The following is a 20,858-nucleotide window of genomic DNA, read 5'->3' as shown; positions in this document are numbered from 1 at the left end:
CTAAAATACCCCTAGGCTCACCCCAAGCTGGGTATTAGACCCCATTGTGACTTTTCTGCTAAATTGCGCAAAAGGGTCGTTTCATACCGAACAACTCAAATATATCCACATAATAATTTGGTCTCAATCACATAACGCATATTATTACAAATATACCCTTAGCAGGTCACAATTACAAAAATGCCCTTTTTAACAGAATCGACCCTATAAGCACATTCAATACACTTAAACATGCATAAACAACCATAACATGATATAACTCATATAATCCGCATAATCATATATTTATTTAACTAATTACCACATAATTACTCCACGTGTCCTTCCGGCATGCTAATCAAGGTCTTAAGCCTTATTAGAAATTTTGGGATGCTACATGTCCTGTCCTTGAAGGCCTGGTGAGGCACTTCTCCGAGTGTCACTGGCAGCTTGATTTGCCCCATTGGAATGAGACCTTCCCCCGAGAACCCATAAAGAAGGGAGGTGCAAAGGAACATGTCACTAATAGTCAGCCTAGTCTTCTTGAAGGCTGACTTGAACAAGATGCTCATTGAACTACCGTTATTCACCAAATCTCAACCACTAAAGGGTCGTGGTGGGGAAAATGAACCCTCTGAGCATCATCCTCAGAGAACGTGATGACTTGATCCGTCATTCAAGGCATTTGTGTTGGTAGATGGGCTAGCACCAACACTTTGTCAACGTGGTTTAGGGTTCGCACATAACGATTCTTTGAGACCCATGATGTGGCCCCTAAGCGGTCCTCCAGAGATAGTCCCTACTCTCCTGTTGACTGGTGGAGGTCTATGGGCTACTTGCTGCTGCGGGGTTGTAGGCACTTGGCCCGGAGCCTGAGGAACCACCTGATGTGGAGGCAATCATGCGGCTGAAACTTGTGCTGTACGTGCTCCGGCCCTAGCATACTGGTGGAGGTGCCTGATAGGTCACCCTTTACCTATGGGTACCCTTGGAGAGGATGAAAACATGTGGAGAAGGCCAAGACAGCAGAGAGTATGCAACATGGACTTAGTGTCAAGAATTAGTGATGTAAGTTGGTTTAGCCTATGGGTGGGTGTATGGGGAGTTTGTGTACTCCTGAGAAGTAATAGAATAAAGAGTGAGTGATTCATCTGTTTGGGGTGTGGAATAGCTAAGTATTGTTGTATTTAGAGCGATACAAGCTCTCAAATTCTTGTTAAATGCCAATTTCCATTTTCTTCTCTGTTTGGTTTCTAAATTACATTTATTAGTGCTCTGTTTACTACCCAATTTGGCAAGAATACCATATCAATTGGTATCAGAGACTTCCGATCCACAATGGACAAGAAGTTCGAAGCTGTGGTGGATGCCTTAGAAGGGAAATTTTTGGAGCTCCAGCAGTAAGTTCAATCAGAATTAGCAGTGATGAAAGCAGATTTGGGCTCACTAATGGAGGGGATAGCTCGTATGCCAGCTATGGAAAAATCCTTACAACTGATTGTTGCCCAAATGAACCAATCAACTGCTAAGGATGTTAGCGAGTATTCAGCAATTAGCGCTGACCAAGCTCATCGAGTTGTAGAGGGTGATACGATGACGAAAGGACAACCAGCTAGGTTGCAAGAGGCCCGATCTTCACCGATCCCACTGACGGTACATTCCGATCACTTCACTTTCGGTCCCTTCACTTTCGATCCCTGGGTTGGCTGAGATTATTGTCCCCCTAGAATGGAGCTGCCTTTGTTTTCAGGCGACAACCTCGAAGGCTGGATATATCAACCTGAATGATATTTTCTGCTGTCCAATATGTCTAAAAGCCCACATGCTCGAGATAGCCATCATCGGCCTAGACGGAGATACCTTAACATGGTTTTAGTGGGAAAATCAAAGGCGACCAATCACATCGTGGGGAACCTTGAAGACTTTACTTCTTTCCCAATTTTGTGCTCAGCCAGTCGGGTCTTTATCAGAGGAGTTTTTGTTGGTGAAGCAAGAGCCTACGGTGAGGGACTATCGATTTGGTTGGGAGGCGCTGACTTCTCGGGTACTCAGTACCCCAAAACACATTTTGGAAGGAAATTTTGTCAAAGGGCTCAAAGAATAGATCACAAGTGTAATTTACATTCTTAAGCCCATAGGCTTGGCCCAAGTAATGGACATGGCCCAACGAATTGAAGAAGGTCATCAGATGTTGAGTGGACCGACCCCAAGTCATCGATCAGCTTCTCACAAGCAGGCCTTGAGCCCTGTCATCCAAACCCATTCGTCCATTTCAGCTTGGAATCCTCAACCACCATCGACCTTCAGCTAAAATTCTTCGATTGCTTTAGTTTCCACTTCGGTATCGAGTACTACAATATTCAATATGAAGAACCCACAGACACGGAGAATCACTGAGGCAGAATATCAAGATAGGAAAGCAAGGGGAGTGTGTTTTAAATGTGAAACGAAGTGACATATAGGGCATGAATATGAGCAGAAGGCCTTACAAATGATTTTGATGATGGATGAGGAAGAAGGCAACCCACAAATGGAGTCACCACCAACAACCCCAGAACATTTGGAAGCCATTGCAAGTGAAGAGACCTTGGCCACTTTATCACTGAACTCGTTAGTTGGAATTACTTAAGCTAATACAATGAAACTAGCGGGTAAGATTGGACAACACTCAATAACAATATTCATAGACAGTGGGGTGACACACAATTTCATTTCATTAGATATGGTTAAGACATCCAACATACCAATCACAGCTACATCTTGCTATGGTGTTTTGTTGGGGACAGGTGGCAAGGTTCAAACTGACGAGATATGTAGCTTGGTGGAACTCGATTTGGGAACTATTAGAGTTGTAACTGATTTTCTCTTGTTGGAGATGGGAGGGGTGGATGTCATTTTGGGACTTAAATTGCTAGAAACATTGGGAAATATGCAATTGAATTGGAGAACTATGGTGATGAAGTTTGAAGTGGGGGGTTCTTGGATAACTTTGCAAAGGGATCCTAGTCTTTGTAAATCTCAAATATCTGTTAAAGCCATGATTCACACTCTACAACAAGATGGAGAAGGATTTTAGATAGATTTTGGGGCTTTTGCAATGGAAGAGGAACCCAAAATCTGTTCATTACCACCACCTGTCATCATAGTTTTGGAGAAATTTGGAGCTATTTTTTATATGCCGCAAGGGTTACCTCAACCTTAGGCAGGGAGCATTCAATATGTTTGAAGAAAGGAATGGGACCAATTAGTGTTTGACCTTAGTGGTATGCACAAGCTCAGAAGGATGAGATTGAGAGATTGATGGCAAAAATATTGAAAGCGGGAATCGTACAACGTAGCACAAGCCCTATTTCAAGCCCGATGCTCTTAGTGAAGAAAAAGGATGGGAGTTGGCAATTTTGTGTGATTATAGGGCCCTGAATCGTGCCACGATGGCTGATATGTTTCCCATATCGGTCATGGATGAGTTGCTAGATGAGCTCCACGGTGCCAAAGTAACCTCTAAGTTGTACGTCAAATCGGGATACCATCAAATCCGGGTATGTGCCAAGGATCTGGAGAAAATAGCCTTCTAAACACATGAAGGGCATTGAGAATTCCTAGTTATGCCTTTTGGTCTCATAAACGCTCCCGCTTGTAATGCCCCAAATTTCCTAATAAGGTTTAGGACCTTGATTAGGAGGCCAGGAGGGCCATAATTAATTTATTATGATATTTAATGATTATAAGCATGTTTATGTGAATTATATTATTATATGATGGTAAATTCATGCATATGGGTTTATTTTTAATTATAAGGGCATTTTGGTAATTTGGCCCGTTGGGAGCGTAATTGTATATTTTTGTGCATGTTGGTGAATTATAAATAATACCACATTATATGTGGATTGGTTCAAGCCATTCGTCATGAGACGATCATGGAATGCAAGTTTTCGGTCTAGTCATAATGGGATTAAGTTCGGGGCTCGGAGTGGTCTCAGGGTAATTTGGTGATTAGAACGTTGTCGGGAATTAGAGGGTAACGGGATATGAATTATTGATGTTTGAGAATATTGAGAATAACGGGAATTGGAGGGTGTTAATTATAATTAACGAGATAGGCGGGAAATGACGATTTTACCCTTGGGAGTCTTTAGAAGCCTTTATTTGACCTAAGGGAAAAATGGTCTTTTCACCCCTAAGATATATATATCAGCCCTTTGAGTTTAGAAGGCTGTGGAAGTGTAAAAACAGAGCATCATCATCCTCATCTCTCTCCCTCACCCGTACATCATTTCTCCTCTTTTATCCTTTGGAATTTTTGAAGCCAACTTGAGGTAACAAGCTGGGAGATCAAAGATGGGAGCTTAGGAACTTAGTTCAATCATTGAAGGGGGTCTAGATCAAGCTTGAGGTAAGGAAATTCAGCCATGAAAATCTTATATACCCTATTTTTCTATTAAGTTTTCAGTTGAGGATTCTGATGTGTTAGTTGAGAATTAATGGAAGTTCTTGAGTTTGGTTGCTTGGGTTTTGATGAGGGTGTGATGTAGATGAAGTTTGGGGGTTGAATTTGATGTTTTGATGATGTTTGGGATTGGATTTGAGACTTGGTTTCAGAGGGAAATCGCAGGGGAGAAGACCAGAATTCTCTCTGGTTTGCTGATGGCGCCACAGCACCATTCCTGGCACCCCAGCGCTAGGCAGGGTAGATTCTGGAGCTCTCTAACTTTGGGGCAGCGCCCCAGCGCCATTAGGCAGCACCCCAGCACTAGTTTATTTTCCAGCAAGCTTATTTTAGGGCTTGGGAGGACTTTTAAGGCTTGGGGGTTGGTTCCTTTACCCCGTTTGGGTAGATTGAGAGTCCCGAAAGTGCGGGATGGATCCCGGGAGTGTGGTTTTAGATTATAAACCTTTTTATGATTTATTTTATTGATGGGATTCCATAATTGGTTATGACTAGGTGACTTCTAAAGGATCAAAGGATTGATCGTTCTCAAGGGTCGTTCTTTTACTAGTTCTTGCTCGAACCCGAGGTAAGAAAACTGCACCCTGTGTATATGTGACATGCATGGCTATTTTTTATCCATGTTGGATGCTTAAATGTAATGCACGAGAAACATGTGATTAGGAAATGCTTTGTATACGGAGTGTGATATTGTTCAGAGCTTGAGCCTCTATGTTTATGCATGATCCTAATTGTGCTAGTAATTATTGAGTAAGCATGCTGAATGCCCTTTATTTGGATATTTGACATATGATATATGTTTGGTGGCACTGCTTACTTGTATATGTACTGACTAGTCAGGGATACTGACCTAAGAGTCAGAAATGGCATAGCGTCATGATAGTCATCCACTCAAGAGGGCAGGATTTCTTATCCTGGATACCCATCATTACATGGATTGGTTTGCCTGCTTGACTAGGGCTATATCTGCTAGGCGTGTGCCTTATGATTAGATGACATGTTATTACTGTTAATGAGCATATTAAGTTTTCTTGCTGGGCTTCGGCTCACGGGTGCTATGTGGTGCAGGTAAAGGCAAAAGAAAGCTGGACCATCCTTGAGTTGGAGAGCTTAGGTGACAATGTGTACATATGCAGATGCTCAACCACCACAACCGAGGTTTGAAGAGGAACTAGGGTTTAACCCTGTTTTGCCGCTTAGATCGGCCTGTTGTAAATATTTTCTTGTAATAGACTTTGAAATTATATTTCTGGGATCCCAATGTATATGTTAAATGCTCTAATGAAACGTTACATCTTAACCAAAATTTTTAATCCCTAAACCACTAATCATACTTAGTTACACGTTTTTGGCCAAATGACTCGATTAGCGAGTTTAGCACTATTTACATGGCACACTGTAACTGTCCCTGGAGTTAGGGCATTACAACTTTGGTATCAGAGCGAGCCAAGGTTTATGGTTCCCGAAGACAATCTGGGCATGTACACTCGTCACTGAAGATAGCTTCACTCAGGGAATAGTAACTATTTCTGTAGTTATGTGCTTAACTGCTTATATAGAATGTAAATGCTTTACCTGCACATTGTATTAGGGAGCATGAGATTCTGATAGAACCTGGCTCTTGACTATATGATTATATGCTCCATGAATATATAGATGGATGTGATTATATGATTACCTGCTCCATGAATATATAATTGTGATATTTGCATGCTGGAGTTGGAGGCATGGTTTGAATATTGGAAGAGCAGGGATTATAGTTGATGTATGAATGCCGTGGGCATGTTTTTAGCACTGCAAGTGGTTGTGATTTTGGTGTGGTAAGATTTATCCCATGGGGAAAGCTCTTGATATGCTCATCATGATTAATGGGTCAAGTTATTGACTGCAGATTCAATCAGCAGGTTTATATCCAAGGCAGATTATGAGGCCTGGTGGTGGTTATGCAGAGGCTGGGAGTTATAGCCAGGGTATTAGTTCTTCATCTGCTCCTATGAATTTTCAGCAGATAGTCACAGATTTGCAATCAAAGTTGTAGAGGCATGAGGAAGATATTAGGTGTTTGAAACAACGGCGAAATCTGTTGGGAAGCACCTCTTCCTTTGCTATGTCAGGAGTGGCATCAGCTTTGGCTCAGCCTAGGGTTGAGAGCAGATGGGAATTCCTCAGTGGAAGGTTCCAGGAGTATTACCCTCCAGTCTTCGAGGGAGGCCTAGATCCATTCAGAGCTGAGCAATGGATGGGCATGATCAGTTCAATTCTTTATAGTATGGGGCTGGTGGGTCATGATAGGGTGATCTGTGCGACATATGTATTGTGGGATGATGCCCGGACGTGGTGGGAGGTAGTATCCCAGACACGAGACACAGCTGTGATGGATTGGAAGGAATTCAAGCAGCTGTTTAATGAGAAGTATTACTGTGATGCGACTAAGACCGCTAAGATGTACGAGTTTCTAAATCTTGTTCAAGGTAATGCATCAATAGCCGAGTATGTTAATAAATTCGATGGGTTGGCCAAGTTTGCTTTAGACATGGTACCCACAGATGTAGCTCGGAAGGAAATGTTTATTTAGGGGTTGAATCCTAGAATAGTTCAGGGCATTAGGGTTGCCCCAGTGCATGAAGTCTCTACCTATGCTCAGGTGGTAGGGAAGGCTCTTGCTGTTGAGAGCGCAGGACATCAGATTGGGTAGCAAAGTGCTGGAGAGCACGGAGTTCAGGTAGTGGTACCTCCACTTATTGGAGCAAGTAAAAAGGAAAGCCGGAAGACATATCCAATATGTGCTCGGTGCTAAAGGCATCATCTAGGAGAATGCCGAGCAAGGGCATGTTTCTCATGTAATATGTTTGGACATCGTAAGAAGGATTGCCCAATGCGAAGAAAGGATGAGCAAAAGGGGATAGACAGCTCGATTCCAACTCGAGTGTTTATTCCAGGGCAGTCAGAGACTAAGACTAGTTCCTCAGGGGTGGCAGGTCAGTTTTCTAGATCTGATTTCTGAGTTATCTTGATTGATTTTGGTGCCATGCTATTCCTTTATTTGTTGCATATTGAAAGGTATAAAGTTTCTATGCAGATCACATGGTTATGATGTGATGGGAAGATGGTACTGTATTGGTAACCCAAGGGATGAGTTGCATTGCGATGAAAAAGGACTTATCAGTGATTTTGATAAAGCTGGTTATGACAGGTTTTGGTTTGATCCAGGGTATGGATTGGCTACGTAGTTATGAGGCAATTTTAAATGGCAAGGAAAGTATAGTAACTCTTGGGCTTGAGAGTGGAAAGCCTTGTGACAGTTGGCAATGTGCATAGATTTGGTACGCTTATGACATCTGTAGTGAAAGCTAGAGTTTTATTGCAGGGGGATGCATAGAACTCTTAGCTAGTGTGGTGGATACCACTTAGATCGTGCCAGTGAGATCAGGACAGACTAGACTAGTCTGTGAGTTTCTAGATGTGCTTCCAGGAGATTTGCCAGGGTTTCTTTTATATGAAAAGATAGAATGGTGATTGGATTAGTGCCAGGAATAGATTCAGGTTTTAAGGCACTATGTTGAATTGTTTAGCAGAGTTGTAAGAATTAAAGACTCAATTATTGAGTAAGATGGAATTCTTTAAGGTGGATCTTGGATCTGGTTGGGACCAGTTTAAGATCAGGGAGAAAGTTATATAAAAGACTGTGTTTGTATTAGATAAGAGCACTGGAAGTGTTGAGTATGTCTTAAGAATTTATTTAATGCCAAGTGTTTATGAATCAGATGAATAGAGCATTCAAAGGATTATTTGAATGGGATCTGTGATCGTCTTGGATGATGGTATTGTGGTATTTTCTTTGCGGAGATTTGCCAAGGTCAAGGAACGCCTTAGGAGCAGGAGTTTTCTTGGGTGGTAAAGATATTTCAGGTGCCTTGGGAAATAGTTTTGAGTCTTCTTGCAGATCAGAATCAGTTAGTAGGTTGTTATGTCATCTCAGTGACAGAGAAAAGTAATTGCTCGTGCAACATGTTGGTTAAAGAATCTGACCAGAACTAGAGTAGAGTTTCTGGTGGGCCAGGTGGCCAGTTTTATGTTTGAGATTATCATTTCGGAAATGATAAAAAGGAAAAACAACTAAGTAAACCACAGATAGGAAAGATTGAATGAAAAGCCTTAGCGGGATTAGCTAAGAGTCGTGTAATGTCAGATATGAATTTATTGTAGTATAAGGGTCGGATTTGGAAACCGATGGACATTGAGATTAATTGGGAGATTCTAGATGAATCTCATGCTATTCTTTTATTCGTTTCATTCAGGCATCATGGAAGTGTAACATGATATGAAAGCTTAATAATGGTGGCCTGAGATGGAGAGGGGCGTAATGGAATGCGTGGTAAAATTCTTAGCCTCGTAGCAGGTCAGATCAGAATGTCAGAAATCGGTGAGGCCAGTGTAGCCTTTGAGTATTTTATAATGGAAATAAGATAGTATCGCAATGGGTTTCGCGGTGGGACTGCCCAAGTTAGTGGGTCAGCGTGAGTTGGCATTGATTCATTGTGGACCAGTAGTCCAAGTGAGTTTATTTTCATCAGTAAGGATGAGTAAATAGTGCAGCTGATCAATATTCAAATCTCTTTGTGAGAGAGGTGGAGCGCCTTCATGAAACTTGGTGTTTGAGAATATTGAGAATAACGGGAATTGGAGGGTGTTAATTATAATTCACGAGATAGGCGGGAAATGACGATTTTACCCTTGGGAGTCTTTAGAAGCCTTTATTTGACCTAGGGATAAAATGGTCTTTTCACCCCTAAGATATATATATCAGCCCTTTGAGTTTAGAAGGCTGTGGAAGTGTAAAAACTGAGCATCATCATCCTCATCTCTCTCCCTCACCCGTACATCATTTATCCTCTTTTATCCTTTGGAATTTTTGAAGCCAACTTGAGGTAACAAGCTGGGAGATCAAAGGTGGGAGCTTAGGAACTTAGTTCAATCATTGAAGGGGGTCTAGATCAAGCTTGAGGTAAGGAAATTCAGCCATGAAAATCTTATATACCCTGTTTTTCTATTAAGTTTTCAGTTGAGGATTTTGATGTGTTAGTTGAGAATTAATGGAAGTTCTTGAGTTTGGTTGCTTGGGTTTTGATGAGGGTGTGATGTAGATGAGGTTTGGGGGTTGAATTTGATGTTTTGATGATGTTTGGGATTGGATTTGAGACTTGGTTTCAGAGGGAAATCGCAGGGGAGAAGACCAGAATTCTCTCTGGTTTGCTGATGGCGCCCCATCGCCATTCCTGGCGCCTCAACGCTAGGCAGGGCTGATTCTGGAGCTCTCTGACTTTGGGGCAGCGCCCCAGCGCCATTAGGCAGCGCCCCAGAGCCATTAGGCAGCGCCCCAGCACTAGTGTATTTTCCAGCAAGCTTATTTTAGGGCTCGGGAGGACTTTTAAGGCTCGAGGGTTGGTTCCTTTAACCCGTTTGGGTAGATTAAGAGTCCCGAGAGTGCGGGATGGATCCCGAGAGTGTGGTTTTAGATTATAAACCTTTTTATGATTTATTTTATTGATGGGATTCCATATTTGGTTATGACTAGGTGACCGCTAAAGGATCAAAGGATTGATCGTTCTCAAGGGTCGTTCTTTTACTAGTTCTTGCTCGAACCCGAGGTAAGAAAACTGCACCCTGTGTATATGTGACATGCATGGCTATTTTTGATTCATGTTGGATGCTTAAATGTAATGCACGAGAAACATGTGATTAGGACATGCTTTGTATACTGAGTGTGATATTGTTCAGAGCTTGAGCCTCTATGTTTATGCATGATCCTAATTGTGCTAGTAATTATTGAGTAAGCATGCTGAATGCCCTTTGTTTGGATATTTGACATATGATATATGTTTGGTGGCACTGCTTACTTGTATATGTACTGATTAGTCAGGGATACTGACCTAAGAGTCAGAAATGGCATAGCGTCATGAACGCCGAGCCAAATGAAGATTAGATCTAATCGATATCAGCGTTGAATGACTCATATGGGGTATTAATGCTGGACCGACCTGAAGGTCGATGAAAATTATAAGCTCTTGGCTAGTCTAGGACTAGTTACTCAGAGTCAGGGTCTAAGGCCTAGGTGACCACTTGTCACATGGCTAGGGAACAGAGTTCCATAGTTATGACTCTAGAGTCAGGAGGAAGGTTATGTTGATGAGTAATCATCATGCACCTATCCTGTTTATACTAGTGAAAGGATCACTTATTTATAAAGGGAGCGGAACCCACTTTAGTGACTTGTACCACTGTCACTCTTTTATTCAGGGCTATCAGCCCGGTATGGTTACCGGAACCACCAGAATTAAATCACTTATCTGATTGAGATTGACTTGATAATCATCCGCTCAGGAGGGCAGGATTTCTTATCCTGGATACCCATCATTACATGGATTGGTTTGCCTGCTTGACTAGGGCTATATCTGCTAGGCGTGTGCCTTATGATTAGATGACATGTTATTACTGTTAATGAGCATATTAAGTTTTCTTGCTGGGTTTCGGCTCACGGGTGCTATGTGGTGCAGGTAAAGGCAAAAGAAAGCTGGACTATCCTTGAGTTGGATAGCTTAGGTGACGATGTGTACATATGCAGCTGCTCGACCACCACGGCCGAGGTTTGAAGAGGAACTAGGGTTTAACCCTGTTTTGCCGCTTAGATCGGCCTGTTGTAAATATTTTCTTGTAATAGACTCTGAAATTATATTTTCTGGGATCCCAATGTATATGTTAAACGTTATAATGAAACATTACATCTTAACCAAAATTTTTAATCCCTAAACCGCTAATCATACTTAGTTACACGTTTTTGGCCCAATGACTCGATTAGTGAGTTTAGCAATGTTTTTATGGCACACTGTAACGGTCCCTGGAGTTGGGGCGTTACACCGCTACTTTTCAAGCACTAATGAATGAGGTATTTCGTAATTTCTTAAGAAATTTTGTTCTAGTGTTTTTTTGACGACATTTTCGTGTACAGTGCTACTCTTGAAGATCATGAGCAACATTTAGAAATGGTTCTTGGATGGTTACTATAGCACCAACTCTTTGCAAATCGCAAGAAATGTTTGTTTACTAAATGCAAACTTGAGTATTTAGGCCACATTATTTCAGCTGAGGGAGTGTCAGCCGATGTTGACGGCAGAAACTCGTCAACAATATATGGATGGAAAACTCAAAGACTTAATAAAAGGCTCATGAACTCAAAAGAACTTGCAGAAATTTAGAGAAAAATTGCCAGTGAACAATAGAAGAAGACTCGTATATTGCTCTTAGCATAGTCTGGTATTACATGATATTTCCAACCCCTTAACTTGAGGGGTGAAGATCTATTTATAGCTGGGCTCTGATGGCCCCTGATACATAATGGTCCTTAGGGCCAATGTTGTATGTGGGTACATTGTTATAAACGGTGTTTCAATGAGTTCAAGTCCCAAAATCTCAATCCTGGGACCAATCCTGCGCTCTCGGGACCTCCAATTCCACCAAACAAGGTGGTGGATTCATCCCTCGAGCCCTCGGGTCAAAACCCCAAAAAGTACCAAAAAACCAATTCTTGAAGGCTGTGTGGCGCTACAGCGCTACCTTTGGGCACTACAGTACTACAAGCAGACTCAAAACCCCCAAAACAGAGCACCTAGCGTTATAGCACTACCAACCTAGTGCTGCAATGCCCAAACAAGAATTTCAAATTTTTAGGCTTCTCTCTTCGTGTTCTTCAAGCTTCAAAGCTTCAAAGCTCCAAATCCGACTCCAACATATCCAAATCTCAAAATTAAAGTTCCCAAACATCCTAATCTCCCAAAACTAATAAAACCCAAGCTTCAATTCATCCAAAAACTCATCAAAACATAAAATCCAATCAAAGCTTAAAATCTTTAAAAACTAAGAACTTAAAACTCGGTTTACCTCCGATTAAGTTATTTCCCAACTAAATCCTTCGGCTAATAAGCTTCTAATCTTCCCTAGAATTGCTATGCCTCGATCCTCGTTTGAATCCATGTCCTAAAACTCAAGCTTCCTTCGAAAATGCGACTGGGTGATTAAAAGGGAACGAGAGGAAGAGAAAACGTTCTTTTTATATTTCTGACAGGTTACTTCAAGATTAAGTAGCCTCAAGCAAATCCTAATGCTTGGGGTTCTGAAAACGCCCCCCAGGGTAAAATAGTCAAAATTATGAGAATTTCCCCCTGGTCTCACTAACTCCCAATTTATCATCAAATAGTTATTCCCATTACCCAATATCTTGGTAATGTGCTAAATACCCAAAATACCCCTTGACTCACTCCGAGTCAAGTATGAATCTCATTGTGAATTTCCCACTAGCTTACCTCCTAGGATCGTCTCATGTTGAGTAACCCTAGCATAACCAAATAATAATGAATCACCACACACATGCCACATATATGCCAAATATACCCAAAACGGGCCAAATTATGAAAATCACCCAATTAATCAGAAATGGGTTCACATGCATATTTAATACACCTAAACATGCATATTATCATTTAATTGCATAATAAATCAATTATGGCCCTCCCGGCCTCCTAATCAAGGCCCTAAGCCTTATTAGGAAATTTGGGTCATTACAACTATCCCCTCCTTACAGAAATTTTGTCCTCGAAATTTATCTAAACAACCCGAAATATAAATTCTGCATATTTGATTCCATTCCCCAGGTCGCTCGCTCGACCTCATTGTTTCTGCATCATACCTTAACGAAAGATATTGCTTTGCTTCTCAAAACCTTGTTCTTTCTATTAAATTCTAAACTGGCTATTCCTCACAGGATAACTTAGCCTCAATATCCAGATTCTCATAACTCAACACACGAGTCTTATCTAACACATGTTTCCTTAACATGAAAATACAAAATACACTGTATACTACTGACACTGCCAAAGATAAGGCCAATCCAAAGGCAAATTGATCAGTCCTATCCAGGATTCAAACGGTCTTACTAAGCTAGGGCTCAACTTGCCCTTATCTCTTCACCCCTTTCCATGGTGATACATTAAGGAAGATACAGTCTTCCACTTGGAACTCCATGTTCCCGCTTTTCAAATCATCATAAATTTTCCATTTACTCTAAGAAGCGAGCATCCAAGCTCTAATCTTTTTAATAACCTTAATGATCCCCTGGACTACCTCATGATCCAGATATAACATCTCACCCATCTCATAAAATGCCCTTCCAATAACTGGATAACTCTCTCTGATTTACCATCAGTCTGAGGATAATAAACTGTATTAAATTCCAATTATATACCCATCGCCTTCTGCAACCTTTCCCAAAACTTGGAAGTAATAATAGAGTATTCATCTGATAAGATAGACCTCGAATTCCATGAAGGCGTACTACCTCTCTCACATAGAGATTTGTATACTAATCAGTTGTGTTACTTGTCCTTACTGATAGAGGTGAATTCACTTTAAATACTGGTCCATAATGACCCAAACCAACTCATGCTGACCCACTATCCTGGGCAGCCCCATCGCGAAACCTATCGCAATGTTTCCTTATTTAAACTATAGAATACTCAAAGGCTACAATATCCTTACTGGTTTCTGATACTCTGTCTCGACTTGCTAGAAGGTTAAGAACTTTGTCATGTATTCCATTATGTCCATCTCCATCCCAGGCCACCACTATAAAGCTTTCATATCCTAATACATCTTTCATGATGCCTGGATGAAGGGAATAAGAGAGTAGTATGAGATTCATCCAGAATCCCTCGTTTAATCCCAGTGTCCATCAGATTCCAAGTCCAATCCTTATACCACAATAAACTCATACCTGACACTGCATAATCCTTAGCTAATCCAGCTGAGACATTCCCCTCAATTCTCCCATTAGTGGTTCACTTAACTGTTTTTCCTTTGATCCTTTCTGAAATAATAATCTCAAGTATAAAGCTGGCCACCTGGTCCACCAGTAACTCTACTCTAGTCCTGGTCATATCCTTTAAATAACACGATGCATAGGCAATCCCTTTTTCGAATCATTGAGGTGTCATAACAACCAACTAATTGGTTATGGTTTGTAAGAAGACTCATAACTCTTTCCCAAAACACATATAATATCCTGCCCGTCCAAGGATACTGCTGCCCCAAAGGCGTTCCTTGACATTGGCAAATCTCCACAGAGAATATACCACAATACCATTGATCAAGACGATCTCAAATCCAATTTAGATAGTTCTTGAATACTTTATTCATCTAATTCATCAAAACAACTCAACACTCTCAATGCCCTTGTCTAATATAAAAGCAATCTTCTGTATATCCTTTTTCCTAGTCTTTAGCTGGTAATAACTAGATCAAATATCCACCTTGGAGAATACCATCTTACTCAATAACTGAGCCTTTAGTTCTTACAGCTTTGCTGAAACCGTTCAATACAGTGCCCTAGATCTGATTCCATCCCTGGCACCAATCCAATCACCATTTATCTCTTTGTGTAAATGTAATCCTGACAAACCCCTTGGAGACACATCTAGAAATACACAGACTAATCCAGTCTGTCCAGATCCCACTGGTACAACCTAAGTGATGTCCACCACACTAGCTAAGAGTTCTATGCATTCTTCTGCAATAGATCTCTCTAAATACAAATGTCATATGCACAGTGCCAACTACTGCAAGGGTTTCTCACTCTCAAGCTCGAGAGTTACTATCCTTTCCTTGCGATTTATCATTGCCCCATACTTGGCTAACCAATCCATATCCCGGATCATACTAAAGTTAGTCATAACCAACTTTATCAAAACAACTGATGAGTCATTTCCACCATAATATACCTCATCTCTTAAAATCACCAGTAAAGTATCACATTCTCATCACAACATAACCATGAAATATGCATAACAACTCTATGCCTCTCTATATGCAACAAGCAATGAAACAACATGGCACCAAAACCAGTCAGCACAATACAAGAATTAGAACTAGAAAGATGACCTGCCACCCCTAAGGAACCAGATTCAATCTCAGTCTCAAACTCTGACTGCATCGGAACGAACACTCGAGCTGGAGTCGAGTTGTCCACCCCCTTTTGCTCATCTATCCTCCGTCCTGGGAAATCCTTCTTGAGGTGCCCCACTATCCCACATAAGAAACATACCTTTGGTAGTCATCCCTTCAGATGATTCCTTTTGCACCGAGCTCATATTGGGAAAAATCTCCCATCATTGTTCTTGCTCACTCCAATAAACAGAGGTGTCATTACTTGAGTACTACGCTCTCCAACACCCTCCTTTATAATCTCATTTCATGTGCTCTCAACAGCAAGAGCCTTCCTTACCACCTGAGCGTAGATGGAAATTTAATGCACTTGGGTGACTCTAACGCCCTGAGATATTCTGGGATTCAATCCCTAGATAAACATTTCCTTCTGAGCTACATCTATGGGTACCATATCAAAAGTAAACTTGGCCAACCCATCAAATCTATTAACATACTCGGTTATTGTTGCATTTCCCTGAACCATGTTCAAAAACTCATTCATCTTAGTAGTCTTGGCTGCATCACAGTAATATCTCTCATTAAATAGCTGCCTAAATTCTTTCCAATCCATCACAACTGTATATCGTGTCTGGGATACTACTTCCACCATGTCCGGGCATCATCCCACAATACATATGTATCACAGATCAACCGATCGTGACCTACCACCCCCATACTATCGAGAATGGAACTGATCATGCCCATCCATTGCTCAGCTCTGAATGGATCTAGGCCTCCCTCAAAGAATGGAGGGTAATACTCTTGGAATCTTCCACAAAGAAATTCCCATCTGTTCTAAACCCTAGGCTGAGCCAAAACTGGTGCCACTCCTAGAATAACAAAGGAAGAAGTGTTCCCTAACAGATTCTGTTGTTGCATCAAACACCTAATCTCTTCCTCTTGCCTCTGCAATCTTAATTGCATATCCGTAAACACCTTTTGGAAATTCTGAGGGGCAGGTGAAGAACTTAAACCCTGGTTGTAATCCTCAGCCCCGGTGTTGACCCTTGATTTGGTCAACGACACGGAGTCAAATAAACGACAAAGAACAAAAAGGAAATCCAGAAGAGAATCAAATGGGAAAATATTGACACAAGTGATTTATAGTGGTTCGGCCCCAACTAGATGGTAATGACCTACGTCCACTTAGTGTCCTTATTGATATTGAATCCCAACATTGTGATCAAAGAACTAGGGTTCTTGAGTTTCACAAGCCTTGAGAGTATTACAATTTTTGGTGGATAATCACCCTATGCTTTTCTCTCTAAATCCAAAGATTAAAAGTTCAAAAGTCCCTTCCTTGAGCTCTCACATGCTTATTTATAGGCTCAAGGGGGTTACATGGGCCAATGGGCCTTAATTCCAATTAAGATCAGCATATCAAGGTATAAAAGGAAATATAATGAGTATAATTATTACAAGATTGCGTATCTCAAATGAAGTAAATGGAAGCATGCGACCAGACTGGTCGTACTTAACCTCGAGACTTGACAAACCAATAATTATCTGGTCGATGACCGAACAGGATCCCCTTACTCAGAACTGCCATGTGCTAACCACGTGCAAGAAATCCTTGCCACGTCACCAGGAGCCATTTCTGGGTAAACATTTGCCCCCCAAGTCTATTTTACTGCGACCAACATAAAGTAAACTTAAGAGACTGACCCTTCGCATGCCCCATCAAATCTGTCAGGGTCGTCCATGCCTTCTCGAAAAAGGCAACTAATCATGTCTTTTCGGTTTCCCAAAAGTTGTTTGACGGCTATTACACTTCCCTATGCCTTGAAAAGTTACCCTTTATGATTACCTCGGTAATTGCTCCTTGACTAATATAAATAATCCTTCAGAATCAATTTTCACTTTTTACGTTTTACCTCAAGAAAACCGAAGAACAAGCCATAAAACCTCCAGAAGTTTTGACGGTTCTTGACGATCCATGAAGCCTCTGCCCAGCCAAAGCGTCTCAGAACTCTACTCCTTCCTCTATACGAGTAATTTCCTCAAACTTTTCTGTTGTTGATATGGCATGCAATATCTGTTTTATCTCTATTTTTTATTCTGAGTTCCTGAGTATTTTTGGTTGTTCTTGAAAAAAATTATTTTGGGGTAAAAGGGCACGTAGACTTGAGCTTGAAATAATACTTGGTAGGGGTTAGGGATCAGATTTGTAGTTAGGAACATGAATTTAGGGCGTAAAATCGAAGTAAAAATTTGATTTTTAAGCTTGTAGAAAAATCGGGTTTTTCCCGCCCCTTCAGAGTCGAAAAAGTTTTTCCCAAAAAACTTTTTACTTCTGCCTTTTGATCCATTTTCCAAACTGCTCGTATGTAATTTAGTGTTTTTGCTAGAATGTTGCTGGTCGTATAAAAGTCTAACTTTTATACGCGAACAACGTTATTCCAGCTTTTTCACACCTCTTGATCTTTTGGGCTGTAGATTCTCATCTCCCCTTCTCTGTTTGCTGATTTTCATGCACGATCCGTGGGGAGGTGAGAGGCCAATCGATGACGACATGCTCGCTCAACTGCTCGAGGATGAAGAACAGCCGTCACTACTAATTCCAGGGATTCCTTTTTCCCATACCCCATCCAACAGACCTTGGACTAGTCCGTCAAGCATGGGTAGAGTAAAATCCACTGCCCAGAAAAAGAAATCAACCAACCCTCAAGCAACAAACCCTCAAGTAAATCAGCCTGCTCCTTGGGCTGAGATTCCTTTGACTAGTGGTCGAGCTAAAAATACACCTGAGCCAAGAATCCAAACACAAGCCAAACCCCGAGACGTCCTTCGACCATACATCGAATGGTACGTTGCACCCCGAACAATATTACTGCTAGGATGCTCACCAATTACCTTAGGAAGTACGGAATCCCTGGGGTAACTTTATTCAAACCCACCATCGACCAGCGGGCAAACCTACCTAGCGGCACCTTCAGCGCCTGATCGAGATACCACATCGAGGCAGGAGCAATCTTGCCTTTCCATCCTTTTTTCCAGGGAGTGGCCAATTATTTCGGGGTCGCTCCCTTTCAAATAACTCCAAATGGGTATAGAATGCTTTCTGCCCTCTATATCCTCTATAGCAATAAAAAGTGGTATGTCCCCACACCACATGAATCAACTACTTGTTTGACCTCAAGTCCAACCCCAATCAGAACAACACGGGGGTTTTTTTTATTTCTGCCACCAGGAATAGACTTGCGTTTTCCTGAGTGAAACCTCCTACAAATCCAATGTAGGAAAGTACTTTTTAACCACAAACTTGATCACTAACAACCTGGCCTTCACTGGAGGTAAATTCTTTATTCACTGGTCGCTTAAATTTCTTTTAGCTTTCACACGCGTTTATCATAAATTTTATGTCGTTCAGGTCCATGGTTACGACCAGCTCCTACTCCAGAGATGGAGATAACTGCGGCCCTTTTGGCCAGCATGACCGACGTAGAGCAAAGTGTCAAAAAGCTGGTCACAGATGCCAATCTGAGGCTGGTCGGCCTTCTGGCACCTCACCAGGATGTAAGGGAATCCACTGCGGGGAGTGTCGCTAGCGCAGAAGCCTTCAAAAAACAACAAGATGTGTCACAACCCCCGATGAGGAGGGTAACAAGCATGACCATTCATGACCCATCCGGCACCCTGCGACCTACTGCTACCTCGGTCCCTTTAGGGAGGGGCAAGAAGAAGGCTTCCGAGCCTATTCTTGAATCATCGGACGATAACGGTACTAATTTTTGCTTTTAGATAGTCTGCCTATTCCATGTCACTTATTCGACGCGGACGGAAGCTTTAAATACACCCCTACTTTAAATTTAGACTTCTTCAGGCCAGAGAGTGAGTGTAGCACTAGTAAAGTAAATAGTGTAGCGACCAGTAATTATAGCCCGGGTATTATACTTTTAATTTCTTTGCCCTTGTTTCCTTAACTTAGCAAGCTCCTTTTATTATATTGCCTGACTGTTCGTTTGTTTCTCCTTTGCAGACATGCCTACTGACCGAGCCGTTGACTTGTATGCCAAATCAGCGAGCAAGAAAAAGTCCAGCAAGCGCCAGCCTGGGGAAGGCTGTAGCAACCCTTCCACGAAGAGGACTCGAATAGAGGACCCTCATGCGCCAACTCCCACAAAGGAGACAACTCCTCCACCAGCTTCTACTAAAGAGACAACTCTGCCAACTCCTGTGAATCAAGATCCCCTAGCTCCAGTCAAACAGACTCCCCCTGTGGCTCCTGCTGACCTCACTCCTCCAGCTTTCACCGATCAGACGCCTGCTGGTCGCCGAGAAGAAGCCTCGAGAGAAGATCTCACAAGCGTGGTGCTCAATTCAGCCAAAGATAGGCTGACTAAAATAACAAAGCACTGCCGCAATCGAGAGGCGATCCAAGAAACTGGCTCTATGGCAGTCGACCAAGTCTTCAACCGTGCACTGAACGAAGTGCTGGCTGTAAGTCGCTGTTTTTATCGTACTTTACTAATTTTCTTCGTTAATTTATTCCTACTAATAGCTTTATCTTTCTATGATCCCAGGATGTTCTCACCATGAGTTTCGGCTAGCGGAGCTTGAGGACACTGACTGCCCAGTTTGAGAAAAGACTCAGCAACCAGCTTGGCATAGCCGAGACCCAACATGCTGAGCATCTTAAGGCTATCAAAGCTAAACACACCGAGCAGCTCAAGGAGGTTGAAGCGAAGCATTCTGAGGCGCTCAAGGTGATCGAGGCAACACACACAGAGGCGCAACAAACGGCTGGCGCTAAACTTGCCTCCCTCGAAGAGGAAATGAAGAAGAAAGAAGCAAGTATTGCCAAGATCACTGCTTCCAAGGATCAGTACAAAAAGCCTCACTTATGAATTATCGGGAAGCCCACAAGCTACAGCCGGAGCTGGAGATTAGCCGCAAGGAGACTGCTGCCCTGGAGGAGGCGAACGGTCGCAACCTCGAACACTATGAGGGGGCGGCATTTGAATGCTTCTACATGTTCTGGAAGTGCAATCCCAACGGCAACTTTTTGTATCTACCAGATCATATAAGGGAGGCAGAGCTGGCGAGGTGTGTTGTTCGCTTAGAAGAAGAAAATACTCAAGGGTCTCCTGAGATCTCTCTTGCAACAGACATTGAGGGTGCCCGAGAAGATGCTGGAGTTACTGTCGACCAGTAGCAACAAGAGTCTCCGCAGGACCCTCTGGCTGCCTCATAATTCTATCTGCCTTTTTTTTTTTTTTTTGAGATACACGAGCTACGGGTCGTGATGTAATTGGCAGTTTTTTCCTTTTAACAAACAATTACATCCGAGCAGTAACTACTCGCAGTGTAAAGACTTTCATTTTTTGGTATTATAATATATAATATTTGCATTCTATTATAACACATGTTCGCATGACTGAACTTAGCATAGTACTTTGGT

General features: G+C 42.0%; 1 protein-coding gene across 1 annotated transcript; it reads left to right on the top strand.

Annotated features, from left to right (window-relative positions):
• The first annotated feature begins 18,859 nt into the window (after nucleotides 1-18,859).
• LOC133815167 (uncharacterized) lies at nucleotides 18,860-20,304 on the top strand. The gene is made up of 3 exons (XM_062248036.1): nucleotides 18,860-19,178; nucleotides 19,437-19,897; nucleotides 20,008-20,304. The coding sequence occupies exons 1-3, from the start codon at nucleotides 18,860-18,862 to the stop codon at nucleotides 20,302-20,304; spliced, it is 1,077 nt and encodes a 358-aa protein (XP_062104020.1).
• The last annotated feature ends 554 nt before the right edge of the window (nucleotides 20,305-20,858 follow it).

This window comes from Humulus lupulus, chromosome 2 (assembly GCF_963169125.1).
Source record: "Humulus lupulus chromosome 2, drHumLupu1.1, whole genome shotgun sequence".
Lineage (NCBI taxonomy): Eukaryota > Viridiplantae > Streptophyta > Magnoliopsida > Rosales > Cannabaceae > Humulus > Humulus lupulus.
This window is presented reverse-complemented; position numbering and strand designations above follow the sequence as displayed.

Coding starts and splice junctions, on each gene's coding strand:
- LOC133815167 (XM_062248036.1), top strand. CDS start 18,860: ATGGAGATAACTGCGGCCCTTTTGGCCAGCATGACCGACGTAGAGCAA. Junction 19,179..19,436: donor TGAATCATCGGACGATAACG/GTACTAATTTTT, acceptor TCTCCTTTGCAG/ACATGCCTACTGACCGAGCC. Junction 19,898..20,007: donor CACTGAACGAAGTGCTGGCT/GTAAGTCGCTGT, acceptor AGTTTCGGCTAG/CGGAGCTTGAGGACACTGAC.